This window comes from Salmo trutta, chromosome 39, assembly GCF_901001165.1.
Source record: "Salmo trutta chromosome 39, fSalTru1.1, whole genome shotgun sequence".
In the NCBI taxonomy this organism is placed as follows: domain Eukaryota; kingdom Metazoa; phylum Chordata; class Actinopteri; order Salmoniformes; family Salmonidae; genus Salmo; species Salmo trutta.
Window position 1 is genome coordinate 8227837 of NC_042995.1, and position 24370 is coordinate 8252206.

At 46.0% G+C, this 24370-nt stretch overlaps 1 protein-coding gene and 1 pseudogene across 1 annotated transcript; one reads left to right on the top strand and one right to left on the bottom strand.

Annotated features, from left to right (window-relative positions):
* The first annotated feature begins 1737 nt into the window (after positions 1-1737).
* On the top strand, positions 1738-11737 carry LOC115179233 (phospholipid phosphatase-related protein type 3-like; annotated as a pseudogene).
* A 5531-nt stretch (positions 11738-17268) lies between these two features.
* Positions 17269-24161, bottom strand: LOC115179234 (uncharacterized). Its single transcript, XM_029740625.1, has 7 exons — positions 24070-24161; positions 23597-23675; positions 23219-23291; positions 20394-20558; positions 19496-19563; positions 18596-18834; positions 17269-18200 (listed from the first exon to the last, which is right to left on the bottom strand). The coding sequence occupies exons 1-7, from the start codon at positions 24152-24154 to the stop codon at positions 17269-17271; spliced, it is 1641 nt and encodes a 546-aa protein (XP_029596485.1). The 5' UTR covers positions 24155-24161.
* Positions 24162-24370: the final 209 nt, after the last annotated feature.

Genomic DNA, 24370 nt, shown 5'->3' on the forward strand with positions numbered 1-24370 from the left:
TGTGGTATTTCTAGTGACCAGGCTGGATTTACAGAGAATACAGGTAGCGATAGAATCATATATTTAGTGCTGATAGGTTGGAGTCTTCTTTATATGTATTTGTGTGTGAGTGAGTGATGAGTTTATTTGCAGTCCAGCTGTGACCATTCCAGGCGAAAAGGGTGGGTGGGTGTGTCATGGTGTATGTGTATTTATAACCGTGGGGAGAAAGGTTTGAATGTGTACATGTCATGGTAAATACAGACAGTCAGAGGCAGAAGATGTGTGAGAGCGCGCGTGCGCGTTTGTTGAATGAAAGAGACGCAAATACACACCCGCAGCAGCAGTCACAGGCACAGTGGTCAGAACCCAACCCATCCCACACCTACTGGGCTAGGTCTACCCAAAATAAAACTAACAAATACGAAGAAGAGGAAGAGAGATGGGGGGGTTAAGCATCTTTGGCCCTAAAATGAATAGCCTTTACATTAAAATATAATGTTCTAAAAGGGCATATTCGAAGAAACACTCAGAATCAAACGACACACATGCTTTAACTCATGCACGGCGCATACCCAAACAACCAACCAACATCCATCGCTTTGTTTTGCCCAGCTTTATGGTGGTGGTGGACTACCATAGGAATTTGGAGCGGTGAGAGGAGGGGCGTTAGTGTGTGTGAAGGGAGCAGTCGGTCTCCTCCCCTCGTCTCCCACCGCCCTCTCGCGCCCCCCATGCCTTTGTGTGCGCGAGGCTCTCTGTGAGCTTCGGTTCTTCAAGTGAGATATCGGTGCGTTTCTCAGCGCTGTTTGAGTTTGTGTGGGCTGTTCGACACATAGCGTGGCTGACTGGGACTGGGGTGAACCCGGTAGAAGGCACCGTCAAACCTCGGAGTTTATTCACACACGCGCGATCAGAAGAGGAAAATAACGGAAGAAATATCGAATATAGGACTTTTCCCTTTTCGTCTTACCCATATATAATTCTCTCGTCCTCACTATCGTGCAGGATCTGACCAACCTAAACAACCTGATGTGTGCATGTGTGTTTTGGGGCGTAAAACAACTGGCAGCGCGTGAAGATGGATTAACGTTAGAACGGAAAACTGGAGCAGCACGCTAGACCTCGGCGAGGGGGGAGGGCCAAGACGGGCCTCTGCTAACCACACACAACCCGCGGGACAGAGGTAATTCAGCGCTCTGTGTGTGTGTGTGTGTGTGTGTGTGTGGAGGAGAGGCGAGGCAGGGTGAGTCTGACACTAGTGTCTGAGAGAATCAATGTTTATAAATCAGGACAGGTTTTTCTCTCTCTCACTCTCAGTTCAGGACCATGCAGTGGACAGCGCCATAGTTACAGTAGAATAACTCCGGGCTAAAGGAGGGAGCTGTGTGTGTCATCTCCCTGAGTCTTTCTCTCTGAGTTACTGTAACTATGGCACTGTCCTGTGTCCACTCCATTGTCCTGAATTTAGAGAACGTTAGAGAGAGAGAAGTGTGAAACGGATAGCACACCATTGAGGCTTGCCTGTGTTCTGATGTTCCGTTCAACACAACATATGTGCATTCAGCTATTTACTATTAGCTTCGGGTTGCTTCAAAGAACCAGTCCGAGACCAAGCAGATGTTTGCCCATGTGGAAGTAGTAGACGAATATGACTTAACAAGCTGATACTGTGCAACAACGCCTCTGTAATGTATGCCACCTGGAACGCCACCAGTGTGATGACTAACCCCTCCCCTTCTGTCTGTTCCTAGACTCTGATTGGACCAACACCAGGATGATGTCGTCACCAAAAGCCAAGACCAAGAAGAAACCTCCCAAAGACAGCATGACACTTCTACCATGCTTCTACTTCATTGAGGTGTGTGTACTGCATTTAATGTGTACCACTCACTATGGCTGTTAGTAAGACAATATCTCCCTCTTACCTCTCTCCCTTGCTCGCTCTCTCTTTCTCTCTCTCTCTCTCCCTTGCCCGCCTTCTCTTTCTTTCTGTCTAGCTCCCCATCGTCCTCTCCTCCCTTGTCTCTCTCTACTTCATGGAGTTGACGGACCTGTTGTCCCCGGCGACCCCTGGGTTCCATTGCTATGACCGTGACCTGTCGTTGCCCTACCTGGAGACAGGAGACGAACTGATCCCTCTGCTGATGTTACTGAGCCTGGCCTTCGCAGGACCGGCTGCCTCGGTTAGTACATACACACACACACCGTCAGAACCTACAATCTATAGACTCTGATCAGTGAACAGCCTATCAGGGTGCATGACTAATTGTGTGTGTGAATAGATCATGCTGGGTGAAGGGCTGGTGTATTGTTACCAGTCCAGAGTCAAACAGAGTAAAACTGAAGGATCCATCATTGCTGGAGGGTGTAACTTCAACTCCTTCCTACGGAGGACTGTTCGCTTTGTTGGTACGTACCTGTTATTTACGCTTGAATCCTCAAGGGGGAATGAACAGGTGCACACTTCATGTAGTAATGCTATCCCAGGGAGAGAATCTACTTCAGAGAGTAATGCTATCCCAGGGAGAGAATCTACATCATGTATTAATGCTATCCCAGGGAGAGAATCTACTTCATGTAGTAATGCTATCCCAGGGAGAGAATCTACTTCATGTAGTAATGCTATCCCAGGGAGAGAATCTACTTCAGAGAGTAATGCTATCCCAGGAGAGAATCTACTTCATGTAGTAATGCTATCCCAGGGAGAGAATCTACTTCATGTAGTAATGCTATCCCAGGGAGAGAATCTACTTCATGTAGTAATGCTATCCCAGGGAGAGAATCTACATCATGTATTAATGCTATCCCAGGGAGAGAATCTACTTCATGTATTAATGCTATCCCAGGGAGAGAATCTACTTCAGAGAGTAATGCTATCCCAGGGAGAGAATCTACTTCATGTAGTAATGCTATCCCAGGGAGAGAATCTACATCATGTATTAATGCTATCCCAGGGAGAGAATCTACTTCATGTAGTAATGCTAGCCTAGGGAGAGAATCTACTTCATGTAGTAATGCTATCCCAGGGAGAGGATCTACTTCATGTAGTAATGCTATCCCAGGGAGATAATCTACTTCATGTAGTAATGCTATCCCAGGGAGAGAATCTACTTCATGTAGTAATGCTATCCCAGGGAGAGAATCTACTTCAGAGAGTAATGCTATCCCAGGGAGAGAATCTACTTCATGTACTAATGCTATCCCAGGGAGATAATCTACTTCATGTAGTAATGCTATCCCAGGGAAAGAATCTACTTCATGTAGTAATGCTAGCCCAGGGAGATAATCTACTTCATGTAGTAATGCTATCCCAGGGAGAGAATCTACTTCAGAGAGTAATGCTATCCCAGGGAGAGAATCTACTTCAGAGAGTAATGCTATCCCAGGGAGAGAATCTACTTCATGTAGTAATGCTATCCCAGGGAGAGAATCTACTTCATGTAGTAATGCTAGCCTAGGGAGAGAATCTACTTCATGTAGTAATGCTATCCCAGGGAGAGAATCTACTTCAGAGAGTAATGCTATCCCAGGGAGAGAATCTACTTCATGTAGTAATGCTAGCCTAGGGAGAGAATCTACTTCATGTAGTAATGCTAGCCCAGGGAGATAATCTACTTCATGTAGTAATGCTATCCCAGGGAGAGAATCTACTTCATGTAGTAATGCTATCCCAGGGAGAGAATCTACTTCATGTACTAATGCTATCCCAGGGAGAGAATCTACTTCATGTAGTAATGCTATCCCAGGGAGAGAATCTACTTCATGTAGTAATGCTATCCCAGGGAGAGAATCTACATCATGTATTAATGCTATCCCAGGGAGAGAATCTACTTCAGAGAGTAATGCTAGCCCAGGGAGAGAATCTACTTCATGTAGTAATGCTATCCCAGGGAGAGAATCTACTTTAGAGAGTAATGCTAGCCCAGGGAGAGAATCTACTTCATGTAGTAATGCTAGCCCAGGGAGAGAATCTACTTCATGTAGTAATGCTATCCCAGGGAGAGAATCTACTTCATGTAGTAATGCTAGCCCAGGGAGAGAATCTACTTCATGTAGTAATGCTATCCCAGGGAGAGAATCTACTTCATGTAGTAATGCTATCCCAGGGAGAGAATCTACTTTAGAGAGTAATGCTAGCCCAGGGAGAGGGATCTACTTTAGAGAGTAATGCTAGCCCAGGGAGAGAATCTACTTCATGTAGTAATGCTAGCCTAGGGAGAGAATCTACTTCATGTAGTAATGCTAGCCCAGGGAGATAATCTACTTCATGTAGTAATGCTATCCCAGGGAGAGAATCTACTTTAGAGAGTAATGCTAGCCCAGGGAGATAATCTACTTCATGTAGTAATGCTAGCCTAGGGAGAGAATCTACTTCAGAGAGTAATGCTAGCCTGTCACGGATGTCGAAAGGAGCGGACCAAAGTGCAGCGTGGTTGTAGTTCCACATTTGATTAAATCCATGAAACTTTGCAAATACTTAAATAACTGACTTGAGAAAACAACAAACCGTGACGCAGAGAGAAACAAACACTACTCAAAATATTAGAACACACAAACCCAGGAAGAAAAACCCTACTTAAATATGATCTCCAATTAGAGACAACGAGGACCAGCTGCCTCCAATTGGAGATCAACCCCAAAAAACCCCAACATAGGAAATAGAAAACTAGAACTAAGAGAGTAATGCTATCCTAGGGAGGAATCTACTTCAGGCCAGTTCCAGTGTGAGAACAGGGATGAGAGGATGTACGAGGAATGAGAACATGGGATGAGAGGGATGTAGAGGGAATGAGGACAGCGGAAGAGCGGGATGTAGAGGGAATGAGGGACAGGGGAGAGAGGGGATGTAGAGGGAATGAGGACAGGGGAGGAGAGGGATGTAGAGGGAATGAGGACAGGGAGAGAAAGAGATGTTAGAGGGAATGAGAACAGGGGAGAGAGGATGTAGAGGGCATGAGAACAGGGGAGAGAGGGATGTAGAGGAATGAGGACCGGGGAGAACGAGATGTAGAGGGAATGAGGAACAGGAGGAGGGAGCGAGAGGATGTAGAGGGAATGAGGACAGGGGCTGAGGGGGATGTAGAGGGAATGAGGGCCAGGGGAGAGGGGAGAGATGGAGAGGGAATGAGAACGGGGAGAGATGGAGAGGGAATGAGAACAGGGGAGAGAGCGATGGAGAGGGAATGAGAACGGGGAGAGATGGAGAGGGAATGAGAACGGGGAGAGATGGAGAGGGAATGAGAACGGGGAGAGAGGGATGGAGAGGGAATGAGAACGGGGAGAGATGGAGAGGGAATGAGAACGGGGAGAGAGCGATGTAGAGGGAATGAGAACAAGGGGAGAGGGGAATGTAGAGGGGATGAGGACAGGGGAATGAGAGATGTAGAGGGGAATGAGAACAGGGGAGAACAGGGGAAAGAGAGATGTAGAGGGAATGAGAACAGGGGAGAGAGAGATGTAGAGGGAATGAGGACAGGGGAGAGGGGAATGTAGAGGGAATGAGAACAGGGGAATGAGAGATGTAGAGGGAATGAGAACAGGGGAGAGAGGGATGTAGAGGGAATGAGGACAGGGGAATGAGAGATGTAGAGGGAATGAGAACAGGGGAGAACAGGGGAAAGAGAGATGTAGAGGGAATGAGGACAGACGAGACGCCTTCAGATAACTCTTACCTGGTGCATGCTCCTTCCTCCTCCTCGCTCTCCTCCTCCATCCCTTCTCCCTGTCTCTCCCTCTCTCTCTCCTTCCATCCCTTCTCCCTGTCTCCCCAGGTGTTCATGTGTTTGGTCTCCTGGCAACAGCCCTAATGACGGACATCATCCAATTGGCTACTGGTTATCCCACACCCCTTTCTTCCTGACTGTCTGTCAGCCAATTACACGCTGCCTGGGATATCATGTGACCAGAACAAGTACATCACACAGGACATCTGCTCTGGAAAGATCTGTATGCCATCCTGTCAGCCAGGTAACTCACTCTCTCTCCTCTCTCTCTCACACACACACACACACACACACCACACACACACACACACTTTGTGTTCTCCAGCTTCAATAAAACCTCCACCTTTCTTTCTCTCTCTCTGCATCACGTCTCCCTCTCTCTCCCTGATTCTTACTCTCCCTCTCCTTCTCTTCAGGAAAACATTTCCGTCCCAGCATGCAACGCTCTCTGGCTTCGCGGCTGTCTACATCTCTGTAAGCACTGACAGCTACTAACGTGTCTGTCTGCCTGCCTGTCTGTCTGACTTTATGAAGATGCATTTGAAGTTAAAATTGGAAACATTGCCATCCGCAATTGTTCTAACTTTGTATGTATGTATGTGTGTGTGCATGCGTGTGTGTGTGTGTGTGTGTGTGGTGTGTGTGTGTGTGTGTGTGTGTGTGTGTGTAGATGTATTTGAACAGTGTGATCAGCAGTAGTACTAAACTGGTGAAGCCGGTGCTGGTGTTTGGATACTGTCTGGCTGCAGGCATAGCCGGACTGACTCAGATCACACAGCACCGCTGCCATCCCAGAGACGTCTATGTTGGCTACGCCATAGGAGCTGGCATAGGAGTCTACCTGGTGAGTGTGTGTGTGTGTGTGTGGGGGGGGGGGGGGGGTAGTAGACTGAGAAAGAGACAGAGAGAGAGATGGGAATTAATAATCTTTTAAGAGTTCTCAGGGGGAGAATTTCACAGTTACTTTTTTAGAAATCCTGTCTCAACAAATTTCACGCTTCTATCCCCTCTCTCTATCGCTATCTCCACCTCTCTCCTTCACCACCCTCCCTACCCTCCCTCTAGTCTCTGTATGCAGTAGGTAACTTCAGGTCATCCGAGGAGGACTGCCTCCCCCAGCCTGTCCGGAGGGCTGCCTCTCCCCCCCCGCAGCAGAGGGAGGTGGTGGTGAGGGGACGAGCCCAGAGAGGTCATGTTTCTCAGCACGGCTCTCTGTACCGCAGCAAGACACCCAGACCCTCAGACAGCAGGGAGGAACTGGGGACTGGACGCTGCAAGGTAAGAGATGAAGGGAGAGAGGTTGTGTATTAGTGGTTAGTATTAGTAGTTAGCCACGCTATGTTGTTCTGTAGGTTCATAGGGAGAAGGCCAGCGTAGCGTCTCTGAAGAGGGCCAGTAGTAGTAATGTTGCTGTTATGTGGCGGACTGCAATAGCATCGAATAGTCCCCGCGATATGCAACTGTCCAGGGAAGTTAGGAACCAATACACACAGTCAGTCAGGAAAGCAAAGGCTAGCTTTTTCAAACAGAAATTTGCATCCTGTAGCTCTAACTCCAAAAAGTTTTGGGACACTGTAAAGTCCATGGAGAACAAGAGCACCTCCTCCCAGCTGCCCACTGCACTGAGGCTAGGCGACACGGTCACCACCGATAAATCTATGATAATCGAACATTTCAATAAGCATTTCTCTACGCCTGGCCATGCTTTCCTCCTGGCTACCCCAACCTCGGCCAACAGCTCCGCACCCCCTGCAGCTACTTGCCCGGGCCTCCCCAGCTTCTCCTTCACCCAAATCCAGATTGCAGATGTTCTGAAAGAGCTGCAAAACCTGGACCCGTACAAATCAGCTGGGCTAGACAATCTGGACCCTTTCTAAAATTATCCGCCGCCATTGTTGCAACCCCTATTACCAGTCTGTTCAACCTCTCTTTCATTTCGTCCGAGATCCCTAAAGATTGGAAAGCTGCTGCGGTCATCCCCCTCTTCAAAGGGGGTGACCTTATAGACCCAAACTGTTACAGACCTATATCCATCCTGCCATGCCTTTCTAAAGTCTTTGAAAGCTAAGTTAATAAACAGATTCACTGACCATTTCGAATCCCACCGTACCTTCTCCGCTGTGCAATCCGGTTTCCGAGCTGGTCACGGGTGCACCTCAAGCCACACTCAAGGTACTAAACGATATCATAACCGCCATCGATAAAAGACAGTACTGTGCAGCCGTGTTCATCGACCCTGGCCAAGGCTTTCGACTCTGTCAATCACCGTATTCTTATTGGCAGACTCAATAGCCTTGGTTTCTCAAATGACTGCCTCGCCTGGTTCACCAACTACTTCTCAGATAGAGTTCAGTGTGTAAAATCGGAGGGCCTGTTTGTCCGGACCTCTGGCAGTCTCTATGGTGGTCACCACACATTTCTCTGTATATATGAACGATGTCGCTCTTGCTGCGGCTGATTCCCTGATCCACCTCTACGCAGACAACACCATTCTGTATACATCTGGCCCTTCTTTGGACACTGTTAACTAACCTCCAAATGAGCTTCAATAACATACACCACTCCTTCCATGGCCTCCAACTGCTCTTAAACGCTAGCAAAACCAAATGCATGCTTTTCAACCGTTCGCTGCCCGCACCCGCCCGCCCGCCCGCCCGACTAGCATCACTACTCTGGACGGTTCTGACCTAGAATACGTGGACAACTACAAATACCTAGGTGTCTGGCTAGACTGTAAACTCTCCTTCCAGATTCATATCAAACATCTCCAATCCAAAATCAAATCTAGAATCGGCTTTCTATTTCGCAACAAAGCCTCCTTCACTCACGCCGACAAACTTACCCTAGTAAAACTGACTATCCTACTGATCCTCGACTTCGGCGATGTCATCTACAAAATAGCTTCCAATACTCTACTCAGCAAATTGGATGCAGTCTATCACAGTGCCATCTGTTTTGTTACCAAAGCGCCTTATACCACCCACCACTGCGACCTGTATGCTCTAGTCGGCTGGCCCTCGCTACATATTTGTCGCCAGACCCACTGGCTCCAGGTCATCTATAAGTCTATGCTAGGTAAAGCTCCGCCTTATCTCAGTTCACTGGTCATGATAACACTGACCCATAGCACGCCCTCCAGCAGGTATATGTCACTGGTCATCCCCAAAGCCAACACTTCCTTAGGCCGCCTTTCCTTCCAATTCTCTGCTGCCAATGACTGGAACGAATTGCAAAAAATCGCTGAAGCTGGAGACCTACATTTCCCTCACTAACTTTAAACATCAGCTATCTGAGCAGCTAACCGATCGCTGCAGCTGTACATAGTCCATCTGTAAATAGCCCACCCAATCTAACTACCTCATCCCCATATTGTTTCTATTTACTTTGCTGCTCTTTTGCACACCAGTATCACTACTTACACACCATCATCTGCTCATCATCATCTGCTCATCTATCACTCCAGTGTTAATCTGCTAAATTGTAATTACTTTGCTACTATGGCCTATTTATTGCCATACCTCCTCATGCCATTTGCACACACTGTATATAGACTTTCTTTATTCTATTGTGTTGACTGTACGCTTGTTTATTCCATGTAACTCTGTGTTGTTGTTTCTGTCGCACTGCTTTGCTTTATCTTTGCTTTATATTGGCCAGGTTGCAGTTGTAAATGAGAACTTGTTCTCAACTAGCTTACCTGGTTAAATAAAGGTGAAATAAAAAATAAAAGAAATGATGTTATTATTCTGTAGGTGCGGAGGGAGAAGGCCAGCGTAGCATCTCTGAAGAGGGCCAGTGCTGACGTGGAGCTCCTGGCACCCCGCGGCCCCATGGGAAAGGAAACCATGGTAACATTCAGCAATACCTTGCCCCGCGTCGCCAACGGCAGCAGCAGCACCTCGCCCCCCGGAGACGACCCCTCCAACCAGCGTCACATGACCTTCCACCTGTCCTTCGACCCCCGCAGGTCACAACCAAGGTACGTTTGTGACTAGTGTGTGTTGTAGGTGTGTGTCATACCACCCTGGTATTAATCGTCAAGTCAAACTTATGTGTGATCCGTCAGGCTGCGACCGCCGCTGGTGCAGGAGTGGAGACAGCAACGCTCTACGGAGAGACGGAGCGAGGAGGAGGGAGAGACGGACAGATCTGGCGGAGGAGAGGGAGGAGCAGGAGGAGGGGGTGAGGCAGGGGAGACAGGGGTGATGAATCCTCCCTCCCTCTATCCGACGGTACAGTCGGCCAATAAAGGCGTTGCCACGGCTACCCCAGCGCCAGCCCCACTAGTGCATATCCCTAAGGAGGGGATTAGACACCCCCCTACTGTCTCCCCTCTACCTCCTACGGTCTCCCCTTTGCCTCCTTCTGTCACCTCTCTACCTCCCCCCGTCTCCCCTAAGAGCGCGGTGACGCGTGCCAAGTTGATGTCACTTAACCAGGGAGGGGAACGAGCCAGGGAGGGGCCTATCCCTGTGACGACTCCGCGTGTGCCCACCCAGCCGCCCAATCAGCCGCGAGTTGCGCAGGTGAGCTGAATATCAAATCTGAGATAGCTAAAATAAACTGTTGATTTACATTCTAACTAGCTGAAGTAACTAGCTAAAATGAACTGTTGATTTACATTCTAACTAGCTGAAGTAACTAGCTAAAATGAACTGTTGATTTACATTCTAACTAGCTGAAGTAACTAGCTAAATGAACTGTTGATTTACATTCTAACTAGCTGAAGTAGCTAGCTAAATGAACTGTTGATTTACATTCTAACTAGCTGAAGTAACTAGCTAACTGAACTGTTGATTTACATTCTAACTAGCTGAAGTAGCTAGCTAAATGAACTGTTGATTTACATTCTAACTAGCTGAAGTAACTAGCTAAATGAACTGTTGATTTACATTCTAACTAGCTGAAGTAACTAGCTAAGTGAACTGTTGATTTACATTCTAACTAGCTGAAGTAGCTAGCTAAATGAACTGTTGATTTACATTCTAACTAGCTGAAGTAACTAGCTAACTGAACTGTTGATTTACATTCTAACTAGCTGAAGTAGCTAGCTAAATGAACTGTTGATTTACATTCTAACTAGCTGAAGTAACTAGCTAAAATGAACTGTTGATTTACATTCTAACTAGCTGAAGTAACTAGCTAAATGAACTGTTGATGTACATTCTAACTAGCTGAAGTAACTAGCTAAATGAACTGTTGATTTACATTCTAACTAGCTGAAGTAACTAGCTAACTGTCTCCTCTGTTCATCCTATAGGTCATTGCCATGTCCAAGCAGCATGGACCAATCAGCTCCTCTGCCAAGGGCTCTGACTCCACCTCTTCCTGTGGGGGAGGGTCTTCAACAGGAAGCTCTGAGTCTCCGTACTACCGGGTCCCCTCCGACCGCGACAGCCACACCGGGAGTGTTACCGGGAGTATTGTCACCATAGATGCTCACGCCCCTCATCACCCTGTGGTCAGGGTGTCTAGCAGTGTCGGTACCGGGAGTAACGGGACCCTGGGGGCCAGAGTAACAGCTGCTGGTAACGGGACCCCCTGGGAGCGGAGGAACACCACCAGCGGGAGCCTGGGGAGCGTCGGTGAGCAGGGCCAGAGGGGGGCGCTGCAGCGCCAGGAGAAAGTCACCGCACCGGAATATCGGGAATACCGCACACTTCCTGTGAAATCAAACTCTATCTGCTCCTCCTCTCCCAGCGAGACAGATTCCACCACCCTGCCTCCCCCTCCTCACCCCATCTCCTCTCCACTCCCCTCCCTTCTCTTCCTCCCCCCTACCTCCCCCTCCTCAACCCATCTCCTCCCACCTCCCTCCCCCTTCTCCCCCCTCCTACTCCCCCCTACCTCCCCCTCCTCCCCCCTTCTACTCCCCCCTCCCTCCCCCTCCTCATCCAGATCTGCTGTTGGACAGCTACTCTCCCCCCCTCCCCCGCTCTATGACCCTCCCCCGCCGGCCCACTGTCTCAGCCCACAGCCGCGCTGATCAAGAAGTCTATTACAAGACCATGCAGACGGAGAGGAGATTATAACGCGACATAGAGGTGTTATAATAGACAGTAACACTACTAAAAACAGACTATGAGGTTAGAAGAGAACATAGGGGACCTTACAGAGCGAGAGGTTATAAGACGACATAGACAGTAGTACCACTACATAACCATACAGTCAGGGGACGTTATTAAATGTAACACATTTTGGGGAGCCCTAACAGTCAGGGGAATTTATTAAATGTGACACCGTTTGGGGAGACCTAACAGTCAGGAGAACTACTACATGACTTAAATGAGTGAGAGGAGGTTATGAGACGACTTAGGAATTAAAATGTAATATAATGGAGGTTATAACTTGGCATAGAGGATTGACAATAATCAAGAACACTACTTCAATACTGAGAAAGGGTCCAGATGGAAACAGACAAATAGCTGTTCTACAAGACACTGCAGAGTAGGAGAAGGACATGAGATGACTTAAAGGAGTTAAGATGCGACATAACTACAAGACACTGCAGAGTAAGACTTGGGAGGACTGTTAAGTCAGGGTCTAACAGTAGTGGAGGTTATAACGCGACATAGAACACTGCTAAGTCAGGGTCTAACAGTGGAGGTGGAGCGTGTCTGAGCGAAGGTCTTCAGGAGCATGGAGACTGGATCACTGAAGACAACAGAAACTATAGCATCTCTAGTAGTTGGTTTACCACCGACTACTATCTGACTAGAATACAGCTATACTGACTATACTGTATATAGGATCTCTCTCAGGTTTCCATTCCACTGACTTACTGTAGAGACGAAGAAGAGGAGGGGAAAAGGAGGAAGGAAAGTGAACATCTTGGAGAGGATTACTACAGTAAACAAAGAAGGGGAGACAAAGGCTGGAGGGGACAATTGGCTTAACAATGTGAACAGATCCACACACACACACACACATAGCTGCGGGAAGTAGTTTGGTGGTGGGGGTCCGCGCTACAGACCGCTAATACAGTGCTCTACTTTTAGGATAATTACATTTTGGGATTTTAGATTTGATTTTTAATTCAGATTTTTTCAGGGGGTGCTGTAGCACCCCTACTGCCTGTGGCTACACACACACACACACACACACACACACACACACACACACACACACACACACACACACACACACACACACACACACACACAGACACAGACAGACTCAACCAACCACCTCCAATTGTATAAAATTACATGCAAAAATATCAATTCTTTTTAAGCTAATTGTTTGCTAATCAAACCCCCACTGACAATACAATAAGAAACATGGTGACTAAAGACTGTAGACTTGTGGGTGTGGTCTGTGTGCATCGGTTGCCTAGTAGCAGAACAACTTTTTGTTCTGTAGTGGATATCCTCTTTTGATAATAGAACTGTTGAATACTGGTGTTAGTCTGCATGTGTGTGTATGTGTGTGAGAGTGTGTCTGTCTTGCATGTGTGTTTATGTGTGTGAATGAGTGTATTCTACGTCATTGTGTTTCTATGAACTTGTATTATGGCTTCTAAGAAACAGAAATGCTGCATTTTCCAGAGATGTCCTTTATTTACCTTTTTGTTTTTATTACCAATGTAAATACTAATATTATATTACTGTCCTTTTTCATGGGCTACTGTTTTTTTAAACTTGTGTTTCCAGGTAATGGTTATAAACTCCTTGACTAAGGAAACGTCTATTTGCAAATTCATTGAAGTTTGTGTGACTGACCGGCATTGGTGGTTTATGTATCTCAAGACCGTGTTAGCCACTGAGCTGAAGCATAGACATTAGGTTAGAGGAGTCTTTAGTTGTCAAGAATACCGCTGTTATCCCTGCAGTAGTGAAAAGGATCCTCTATTGACACACACACACACACACACACACACACACACACACACACACACACACACACACACACACACACACACACACACACACACACACACACACACACACAAGGATGTGGGTTGTTATCAGATATCTTTAATGAATTCTACTATTGGTTAGTCCCTGCTAACCCCTTGTAAAATCTATACTCCTAATACCGAGACAGGGAGATGAGAAAGAGAAGGGAGGGGTAAAGAGAGAGGAGAGAAGGGTAGAGGGAGAAGAGATAGCGCGAGGGAAGGAGGAGAGAGAGTTAGTCCCCCCTCCCACTGAGGGCTGAGTCAGTCCTGGTTGACTATCCCTAGGGCCCTCACCATCTGGCCTCTACACACACACACACACACACACTCCATCACAGACATCTCAACACTCTGCAGCAGTGTGTGTGTAGAACTGTCCGGAGGACTGAGGTGGCCTTCATATGAGGAGTGATTCAACAGAACAACACAAAGGCCTCTGCTCTGTCTGTCTCATTCCGTTCTCTGTCTCAAATCCTTCTCTCTGTCTCTCCATATCTCTCTCTACTGTCTGTCCATATATCTTACTGTCTCTACTGTCTGTCCATATCTCTTACTGTCTCTGTCTGTCCATATCTCCTACTGTCTCTACTGTCGTCCATATCTCTTTCTCTGTCTATCCATATCTCTTTCTCTCTCTACTGTCTGTCCATATCCCTTTCTCTCTACTGTGTCCATATCTCTCTACTGTGTCCATATCTCTCTCTACTGTCTGTCCATATCCCTTTCTCTCTACTGTCTGTCCATCTCTCTCTCTACTGTGTCCATATCTCTCTACTGTGTCCATATCTCTCTACTGTCTGTCCATATCCCTTTCTCTCTACTGTCTGTCCATCTCTCTCTCTACTGTGTCCATATCTCTCTCTACTGTGTCCATATCTCTCTCTACTGTCTGTCCATATCCCTTTCTCTCTACTGTCTGTCCATCTCTCTCTACTGTGTCCATATCTCTCTACTGTGTCCATATCTCTTACTGTCTCTACTGTCTGTCCATATCTCTCTCTACTGTGTCCATATCTCTCTCTACTGTGTCCATATCGCTTTCCCTCTCTACTGTGTCCATATCTCTCTCTACTGTCTGTCCATAATATCTCTCTTTACTGTGTCCATATCTCTTACTGTCTCTACTGTCTGTCTATATCGCTCTCTACTGTGTCCATATCTCTCTCTACTGCATCCATATCTCTCTACTGTGTCCATATCTCTTTCTGTCTCTACTGTCTGTCCATATCTCTCTCCACTGTGTCCATATCTCTTACTGTCTCTATTGTCTGTCCATATCTCTCTCTACTGTGTCCATATCTCTCTCTACTGTCTGTCCATATCTCTCTTTACTGTCTGTCCATATCTCTCTCTACTGTCTGTCCATATCTCTCTCTACTGTGTCCATATCTCTCTCTACTGTCTGTCCATATCTCTTTCCACTGTGTCCATATCTCTCTCTACTGTCTGTCCATATCTCTCTCTACTGTCTGTCCATATCTCTCTTTACTGTCTGTCCATATCTCTCTCTACTGTCTGTCCATCTCTCTCTCTACTGTGTCCATATCTCTTACTGTCTCTACTGTCTGTCCATATCTCTCTCTACTGTGTCCATATCTCTCTCTACTGTCTGTCCATATCTCTTTCTCTCTCTACTGTCTGTCCATATCTCTTTCTCTCTCTACTGTCTGTCCATATCTCTTTCTCTCTCTACTGTCTGTCCATATCTCTTTCTCTCTCTACTGTCTGTCCATATCTCTCTCTACTGTGTCCATATCTCTCTCTACTGTCTGTCCATATCTCTTTCTCTCTCTACTGTCTGTCCATATCTCGTACTGTCTCACTTCTCACAGAGATATGAAGGGACGGAGATGGAGAGAGAGATAAAGAGAGAACAACAAACAGTGATGCAGAAAGATATATTTTTGGATGCGTGGGTTAATGTGTGTGTGTGTTCTAACATGCGTGACTAAGACTAAAATATCCTGCAGGCTTCACACAGACCAGGGTCACTGGGAATGGGGACCGTGTGTGTGTGTGTGTGTGTGTGTGTGTGTGTGTGAGTGTATATATTCCCCTATCTCTGCTCCGTATGCCTGAGTAAATATGTAAATATGTCAGATGTATAACATCCATACATTTAGATACAACTGTTGTCTGACCTCATTTTGTTCACTGTGACACACGCACACACACTTGTACAGATGAGATAAATCTGAGCTTTGATTCATACGAGTGAGGCGCAGCAGTGTTCTAATTGCACGTTAGGATGATGTAATCAGAGCGTGTGATTTTGGGTGGATTAACGATGAGAGGTTTCTCTTTTAATTTCACAGCGAATTACTATAACTGTGTGATTGTGTCTGTGTGTGTGCTCACCTTTATGTGTGAGTGTGAGTATGTGTTTGGGGGGGGGGCGTCTCTGTGTTGCTAAATATCACAGAATTCAGGGAAAGGCATAGAATTAAATTGTTACTACTATGATAGTGAAATATTATATTTTCTTTCTCATCCATGAAAGAATGTTTCAGTTGCTTAGTTGAATAGGTTGAGGGTGTGTGTGTGTGTGTGTGTGTGTGTGCGTGCGTGTGTGTGAGAGAGAGAGATCCAGGCACCACCTTGTGGTATAGACTGTCATTACAGTCTGTGGTAATTCGTTCCATTAAAACCAGTATATAAATGTTTAATTGAAAAATATGGAAATGATATACAACAACATGATACGAGTCCCAATAATATGCTGATACAATTCTGTTGTGTGTGAGAATGAGACGTATAGCTGTTGTTATAGGCAGCATTATGGGACACCGAACACGACCCATCCACAGCAGAACAACATATCTACAACACTCCTCAGTCCTCGACAGGTAACCTAGCAACCTGTAGAACACCTGCTATAGGCTCAAATACAACCGCCTTTTCTCTTTCCACGTCCACCTTTTTCGTTCACTTCCAGGTTCGACTATTGTTACTGTATAGTTACATTTCACACCACCATCACATCCAACATACAAATTCCATGAAAGTAAATTCAATTCAACTGCATAGTATCCAACCAACTCAAGGTCCTTAAAGAGGATCAGTCAGGACAATGACAGTGGACACGTGTAGTTTGCCCTCTGGGATAGCCGATTCTTACCCGGTTGGGCGAAGATAGCACTTGATTGAACATTTAGGAGCCCCATGTGTACCTTGAATGCCCCACTGAGATCTGACTACATACCTGGGGTGTATACATTAGTCACATTAGTCACAAACCATTGCAATGGAAACCGTTCACTCCAAACAAAAAACTTTCTGCAACGAAAACGAGAGATTCTATTGGACAAATTCAGGTAGGTCCCTTCCCGTTTTGTTCTGTTGGCTTCTGTTTGGTTCCTAGTGAATACAACCCGGGGGTAAGAGATGAAGAGACAGAGGTATTAGTAGTTAGAAACAAAAAGGAAACACACCTAGTGGAGACAAACAGTAGATGGGTAAAGTTCTGATCAGACATTTTTTTTAACAGACAGGAGCCGTTGACATCAGAGGCAAATGGACCAGGGCTACATCTCTGTCATTGTATTTTAAAACTGTCTGATTTTTTTACTTCACCCGCTGCTTTGTAAATCATTTGGACCGGTTAGATTATTTTCCAGCCCTCCGATTGGTCTTTTGTGTTCTAATAAATAACCAATCAAACGACTAACACAAGCTCTTCTGGGTGTCCATGGGGGCGGGACGTTCTCTAACCAGATTCCCAGTGCCGGCGCTGGATTGGCTAGCTCTCAATCTGTCCAGACTAGCCCCTGTCCGTGTTTGGACAGTTCTCCCCCTTTCCTGGTCTTTCACTGCACCTGACTGCCTGGCTCTTCCTCTCTCCAGGCTGGTGGAGTTACGTGATTGGACAGTTCTTTCTCCCTGCAGTGTATTGACAGCACCTGATTGGTTGGTTGTCTCTCTGTCCAGGCTGGTGGAGGTTTTTGATTGGATCTCTATCCTCCTCTGTAGGATGTTCAGAGCTTCTGATTGGCTGTTCCTCCCTGTCTGCAGAAAGTTGGAGGCATGTGATTGGCTACTCCCATTTCTGTCCAGGCTTTTTGATTGGTCGTCTCGGTCTCTCTCAGTTTTTGATTGGTGTAACAGTCTGTCCCTGTCTGTGTCCTGTCTGGCTGTTTGCCTCACAGTGGAACTGTCCCTGCTTGTCCTGTCTCGGTCTCTGTTTCTGTCCAGGCTGCAACAGAGGTTTGATCTGCCACTCATCCCTTTCTCCTGGTTGATCCCCTCTTTCTCTTCCTTGTTTTTATCTTTCTCTGTGTTGGTTCTCACTCTCTCCAGGCTTTGTGACTGGCCAACCGTATCTTTCTCCAGTTTGACAGCAGTAGCTGTGCTCTGGTTCATTTTATGGTTCTCCAGGCAGGTCTGTATCTCGGCCCTCCTGGCCACGGCGTCTCTCAGCTGGGCTGTGAACGTCTCGATTCTCCCCTGGACCTCCTGGAGCTCTCCCTCCCACAGGAAGGCCTGGCTGCCTGGGTTCCCCAGAGGAGGCAGGGCCAGGCCGGGGGAGGCCAAGGCCGATGCTGGGCCACCGTTAGCATGCAGGCTAACCTGAGGAGGAGCTAAACCACCCAGACACCCTGGAACAGACAGGGGAAGACAGAAACTTTGTGTGACCTTTTCTCTGAACCTCATTGAAGGGAATGTGATTTGTAGATTCAAATAAAGCATTTAAAGTGTGTGTGGTTTGGTTTTACTATCCTTGTGGGTCCCAGAAGTTCTAGTAAAGGATAGTGAAACAAGGAGAATTCTGGGGACATTTCGCAGATCCCCACAAGGAAAACGTGTATTTTAGGCTTAGTGGTCAGATTTAGGGTTAGAACTAGGGTTAAGAAATAGGGTTAGTTTTAGTTTTAGGGTTAGGTGTTAAGGTTAAGGATTAGGGGTTAGGGAAAATAGGATTTTGAATGGGAATAAATGTTTTGGTCCCCACAAGGACGGTTAAACAAATGTGTGTGTTAGAGTGAGTGTGTACCTCCCAGGCCGTGTCGCCCCACCATGCCAGGCCGTCCCCGGAACGAGGCGGTGTGTGTGTGTAGACGGTAGCTGTGTAGGCTCTCCAGATCAAAGTGGACCCTCTTGTTCTCCTTGATGTCCCGGGCAGGAGAGGAGGGCTGAGGAGGAGGGGGGGCAGGCAGGGGGGAAGACAGGGGAGGAGGGCGAGGCTGCCGGTGTCTGTGGAGGCTGCAGCTGTCAGAGACACAAGGGGAGGGACTGGGGGAGAGAGAGGGGGAGAGAGAGAGGGGGGGAGTGAGAGAGAGAGAAAGAAAGAGGTAATATTGACAATATTGATAACCTATACTGTAATAAAGATAGTATTGATAAACTATACTCTAATATAGATAGTATTGATAACCAATACCGTAATATAGATATTATTGATAACCTATACTGTAATATATACAGTATTGATAACCTATACTGTAATAAAAATAGTATTGATAATCTGTACTGTAGTATAGATTAGAATTGATAGCCTATACTGTAATATGGATAGAATTGATAACCTATACTGTAATATAGATAGTATCGATAACCTATACTGTAGTATAGATAGTATTGATAACACCTACTGTAATATAGATAGTATTGATAGCCTATACTGTAATATAGACAGCATTGATAACCTATAATGTACTATAGATATTATTGATAACCTATACTGTAATATAGATATTATTGATAACCTATACTGTAGTATAGATAGTATTAAAAACCTATTCTCTAATATAGATAGTATTGATAGCTTATACTGTAATATAGACAGTATTGATAACCTATACTCTAATGTAAGACAGTATTGATAACCTATACTCTAACATTGACAGTATTGATAACCTATACTCTAATATAGTATTGATCAGTGTTTCTCTACTTGTGGTCCAGGCCAATCAACTCTTTCCCTACGTCCTCGTAAGGGGTGTTCAGGGCTCGATGGATCTTCTGTCAACAGATAGATGATACAACACAGATGAGAGAACATTCACTCAATAAAGATCACCTTGATAACATCACATTGTTAAGATCACAGTGGTAAGATCACCTTGTTAAGATCACAGTGGTAAGATCACCTTGTTAAGATCACCTTGATAACATCACATTGTTAAGATCACAGTGGTAAGATCACCTTGTTAAGATCACAGTGGTAAGATCACCTTGTTAAGATCACAGTGGTAAGATCACCTTGCTAAGATCACAGTGGTAAGATCACAATGGTAAGATCACAGGGGTAAGATCACCTTGATAAGATCACCTTGATAAGATTACCTTGTTAAGATCACAGGGGTAAGATCACCTTGATAAGATCACCTTGATAAGATCACAGTGGTAAGATCACCTTGCTAAGATCACAGTGGTAAGATCACCTTGTTAAGATCACAGTGGTAAGATCACCTTGCTAAGATCACAGTGGTAAGATCACCTGGCTAAGATCACAGTGGTAAGATCACCTTGATAGGATCACAGTGGTAAGATCACCTTGTTAAGATCACAGTGGTAAGATCACAATGGTAAGATCACAGGGGTAAGATCACCTTGATAAGATCACCTTGATAAGATTACCTTGTTAAGATCACAGTGGTAAGATCACCTTGATAAGATCACCTTGATAAGATCACCTTGTTAAGATCACAGTGGTAAGATCACATTGATAAGATCACCTTGATAAGATGTTTTTAAAAGTGTGAAATTCTAATTATCTTAGATACTATTAACAGCTTGGTGGCTTGCTATAGATCTAGTTCATGAGTGTGTGTGTGTGTGTACCTACGTACCTGGCTGGTATGCAACCAGTAGGTGAGTGTGTGTGACCGTCGTAGCCGGGGCAGGGCTAGGTGATAGAAGGTGTGTTCAGCTGCCAAGGTAAAGATAGCTCCAACTACCCCCACACACAACATCACAAACAGGCCTGAGAAATGATCTATCCCCATCGATAAATTCTGGGAGAGAGAGAGAGTCAGAAAGAGGGAGACATAGAGGGCAAGTGAGGGTGTGAGAGAGAGAGCGAGAGAGACAGAAAGAGGGAGAGAGATATATATAGCGAGAGAGAGGGTGAGAGAGAGGGAGAGTGAGAGGGAGAGAGAGATATATAGCGCAAGAGAGGGTAAGAGAGAGGGAGAGAGAGGGAGAGAGAGGGAAAGAGAGTATTTATTATTAGGTTCCGTAGTTAGCTGCTGCTGAGGCAGTGGCTACTCTTCCTGGGGTCCAAACAGGAAACACAACACAACAAATGCATATTATACATAAATATACATACATAGCACTACATTTACAATACAATTTATCCATTCAGCAGACGCTCCCATCCAGAGAGAGACACAGCTAGTGCATTCATCTTAAGATAGCCAAGCGAGACAACCACATATAACAGTCATAACCCAACCACGCATCATATACATAATAAAATGCAAAATACAATACAAAATGCATTAAATGGTCTATGTGTCTCTTCACAGTCCCCATTTTGCCGTAAGGTATGAGGTTGACTGTGGTTCCAACAGTGGCCACTGGATGGCAGCGTGAACCAATAGTTCCACTTTCTCCGTCAGCTGACATCATCACATCACTGGCTCTGAGTAAAACTCGAGCCAGTTGCTTCCACCTATCAGTGATGACCTTAAAGGGGAAATCTGCAGTTGCTACATCAATTTTGGACATAAATGAATGATATGTGTCCATTGATTCTTGAAGAGTATAACTTACTAATGCCTCATGAGCTTAGTTCAACTGTCGTACCCCATCAAAACACTATTTATTTAACCCTTATTTTACCAGGTAAGTTGACTGAGAACACATTCTCATTTACAGCAACGACCTGGGGAATAGTTACAGGGGAGAGGAGGGGGGATGAATGAGCCAATTGGAAGCCGGGGATGATTAGGTGACTGTGATGGTATGAGGGCCAGATTGGGAATTTAGGTTTCGCACCCCTACTCTTACAATAAGTGCCATGGGATCTTTAGTGACTACAGAGAGTCAGGACACCCATTTAACATTCCATCCGAAAGAAAGCATCCTACACAGGGCAATGTCCCCAATCACTGCCCTGGGGCATTGGGATATTATTTTTAGACCAGAGGAAAGGGTGCCTCCTACTGGCCCTCCAACACCACTTCCAGCAACATCTGGTCTCCCATCCAGGGACCAACCCTGGTTAGCTCCAGAAGCCAGCCAGCACTGAGATGCTGGGTGGTATGCTGCAGGGTGATATGCTGTAGGGTGGTATGCTGCTGGCTGTAAGATACAAGCTTGTTTTACTCCAATGTTTGTGAACATAGTAATGGTAAACAAACACTATATAACCTCAAAAATGTTGATATCATGGATGGTCAGTCCTAGCATCCATAGCGCTGTCTATGAATTTGAGAGTGGTTACATTTCTCCAGCCCCTTCTCTCAGCTTTTTACTGAAACAGGGGAGGGCGCTTCGTTTTAGTTTCAACTGCAGATTGCCCCTTTAAAGAAGGTAGGAAGTATTCAAACAGGGCCGTGTCCTTCTCTCTCTGCCATCCCATAACAACCATCTCCATCCCCATGATCTCCAGGGACACAAGTCTTCTGACCAGAACGAATAGCACACAGACATCCACACACACATACACTCATTCCCGCACGCCGTATGCACACACGGTCTCTATGGGAGACTACAAGTATACTTATCAGGCAAAACACTGCCATCGTTTCTCTGTCTATTTCCTCCAGAAGCACCTGGAACGACACAAGGTGATGTGAGCCACCCCATGTGACCCAGAGGTGCACCTTGGATCGTGGACTTCTGTCCTGCCTCATGTTGTTATTCTGTAGAACTGCCTCAAGTCTGCTCTATGTATTCTAACTTCTGAATAAATATGAAGAATATCATCCCTCTGATACAGAGAGTTTCTCATGGCCCTAAGCCTTCCTCTCTCTGGGGAGAGGCTGTAGTAGTAAACACCATCACACACACACACACACACACACACACACACACACACACACACACACACACACACACACACACACACACACACACACACACACACACACACACACACACACACACACACACACACCACAGATTTGATCTCATATGCCAAGGACTAGAAGGGGGAGTGAAGGTAAAAGAGTCTTTGCCAGCAGCTATATATCAGGTCTGCAGATACGAGTGTGTGTGTGTGTGTGTGTGTGTGTGTGTGTGTGTGTGTGTGTGTGTGTGTGTGTGTGTGTGTGTGTGTGTGTGTGATGGTGGTGTTTACTACTACAGTAGTGTGTGCGTGTGTGTGTGTGTGCCTGGAAGCGAGTCCTGTTTGTCTCTGTCCCAGCGGGAGGCTGAGATACGGGACTAGTATGCTGGCTGGGCTGGCTGTAAACCAACACTATGGGGGAAGCAGGTGTGTGTTTGTGATTGTGAAGAAGGAGTACCATTTTGTCAGCTAAATCTATGAGGCGTCTGTCTGGCAGTTAGAGGTCAGACAGAGGTCAGACAACAAACACAGACACCACAGTATATTGAAAGAGTTTGGTTGTTGTGGTTTCTGTCGACTATGACCTTAAACACACACACGCACACACACACGCGCACGCGCACACGCACACGCACACACACAAATACACACACTCACCTCAGTGTTAGTGAATACTCGCTTCCCACATGGCACCACCTTGTACCATTTCTCATGTAATATGTCCATGTACCTGGAACAACACATCATGTTAATACTAGTGTCAGATTAACAAAACATGTCAATGAAATAGTGAAGAAAATGAGGGTGATATGCACATCCGTAACTTGTGAATACCGTTGGGCCAAACAATCATAGTGATAACAACATGAGAGGCCATCACACAGAATGTTACTGCTCCCCAGTGCTTTATACCTGATCTCAAAAACACTATGTTTCAACTTCAGATCTGACAGGTGAAGTCGTGGCAGGTGGGGGCCTGTTATTTCATTACTGAAATACTACACATGCAGTATGCCTGTGTGTGTGTTACCGTACCCTTCTGACTTGTAGCGACTGATGAATTCAGACACGTTGGCAGTGAGAGGAGAGCCTTGGGCAACACCTATACCATACCCTGGACACCCACACACATACACCCACACACACACACACACACACACACACACACACACACACACACACACACACACACACACACACACACACACACACACACACACACACACACACACACACACATACTCACACAAACACACACACGCAAACACACGCAAACACACACACAAGTTAAATCATCTGTCTGTCACAGTGAATAGCTAGCCTGGTCCCAGGTCTGTTCGTTTTCTTGCCAACTTCCTTGTTGTCATTGTCAAGTCAAACATGTTTGGCATAACACTGAATAACAATGAGTTGGCATGATGGCACAAACAGACTGGCAGACTAGCCAGACTAGCCATAGCAGTGAAAACCTTTCTAACATTGTGTGTGTGTGTCTATGTCTATCTTACCCTCTATAGCAAAAGGCTTGCCCACAGTCGCTAGTTTACACTCAGCATCGATTGAGACTTCGTAGTCCAATAGAGCTTTATCCATGATGAAGGCATCTAGTAGGGGAGGATCTGTCCTAACACACACACACACACACACACACACACACACACACACACACACACACACACACACACACACACACACACACACACACACACACACACACACACACACACACACGCACACGCACACGCACCCCCACACACACACAAACACACACACATACACACACACAAACGCACACAACACACACACAAA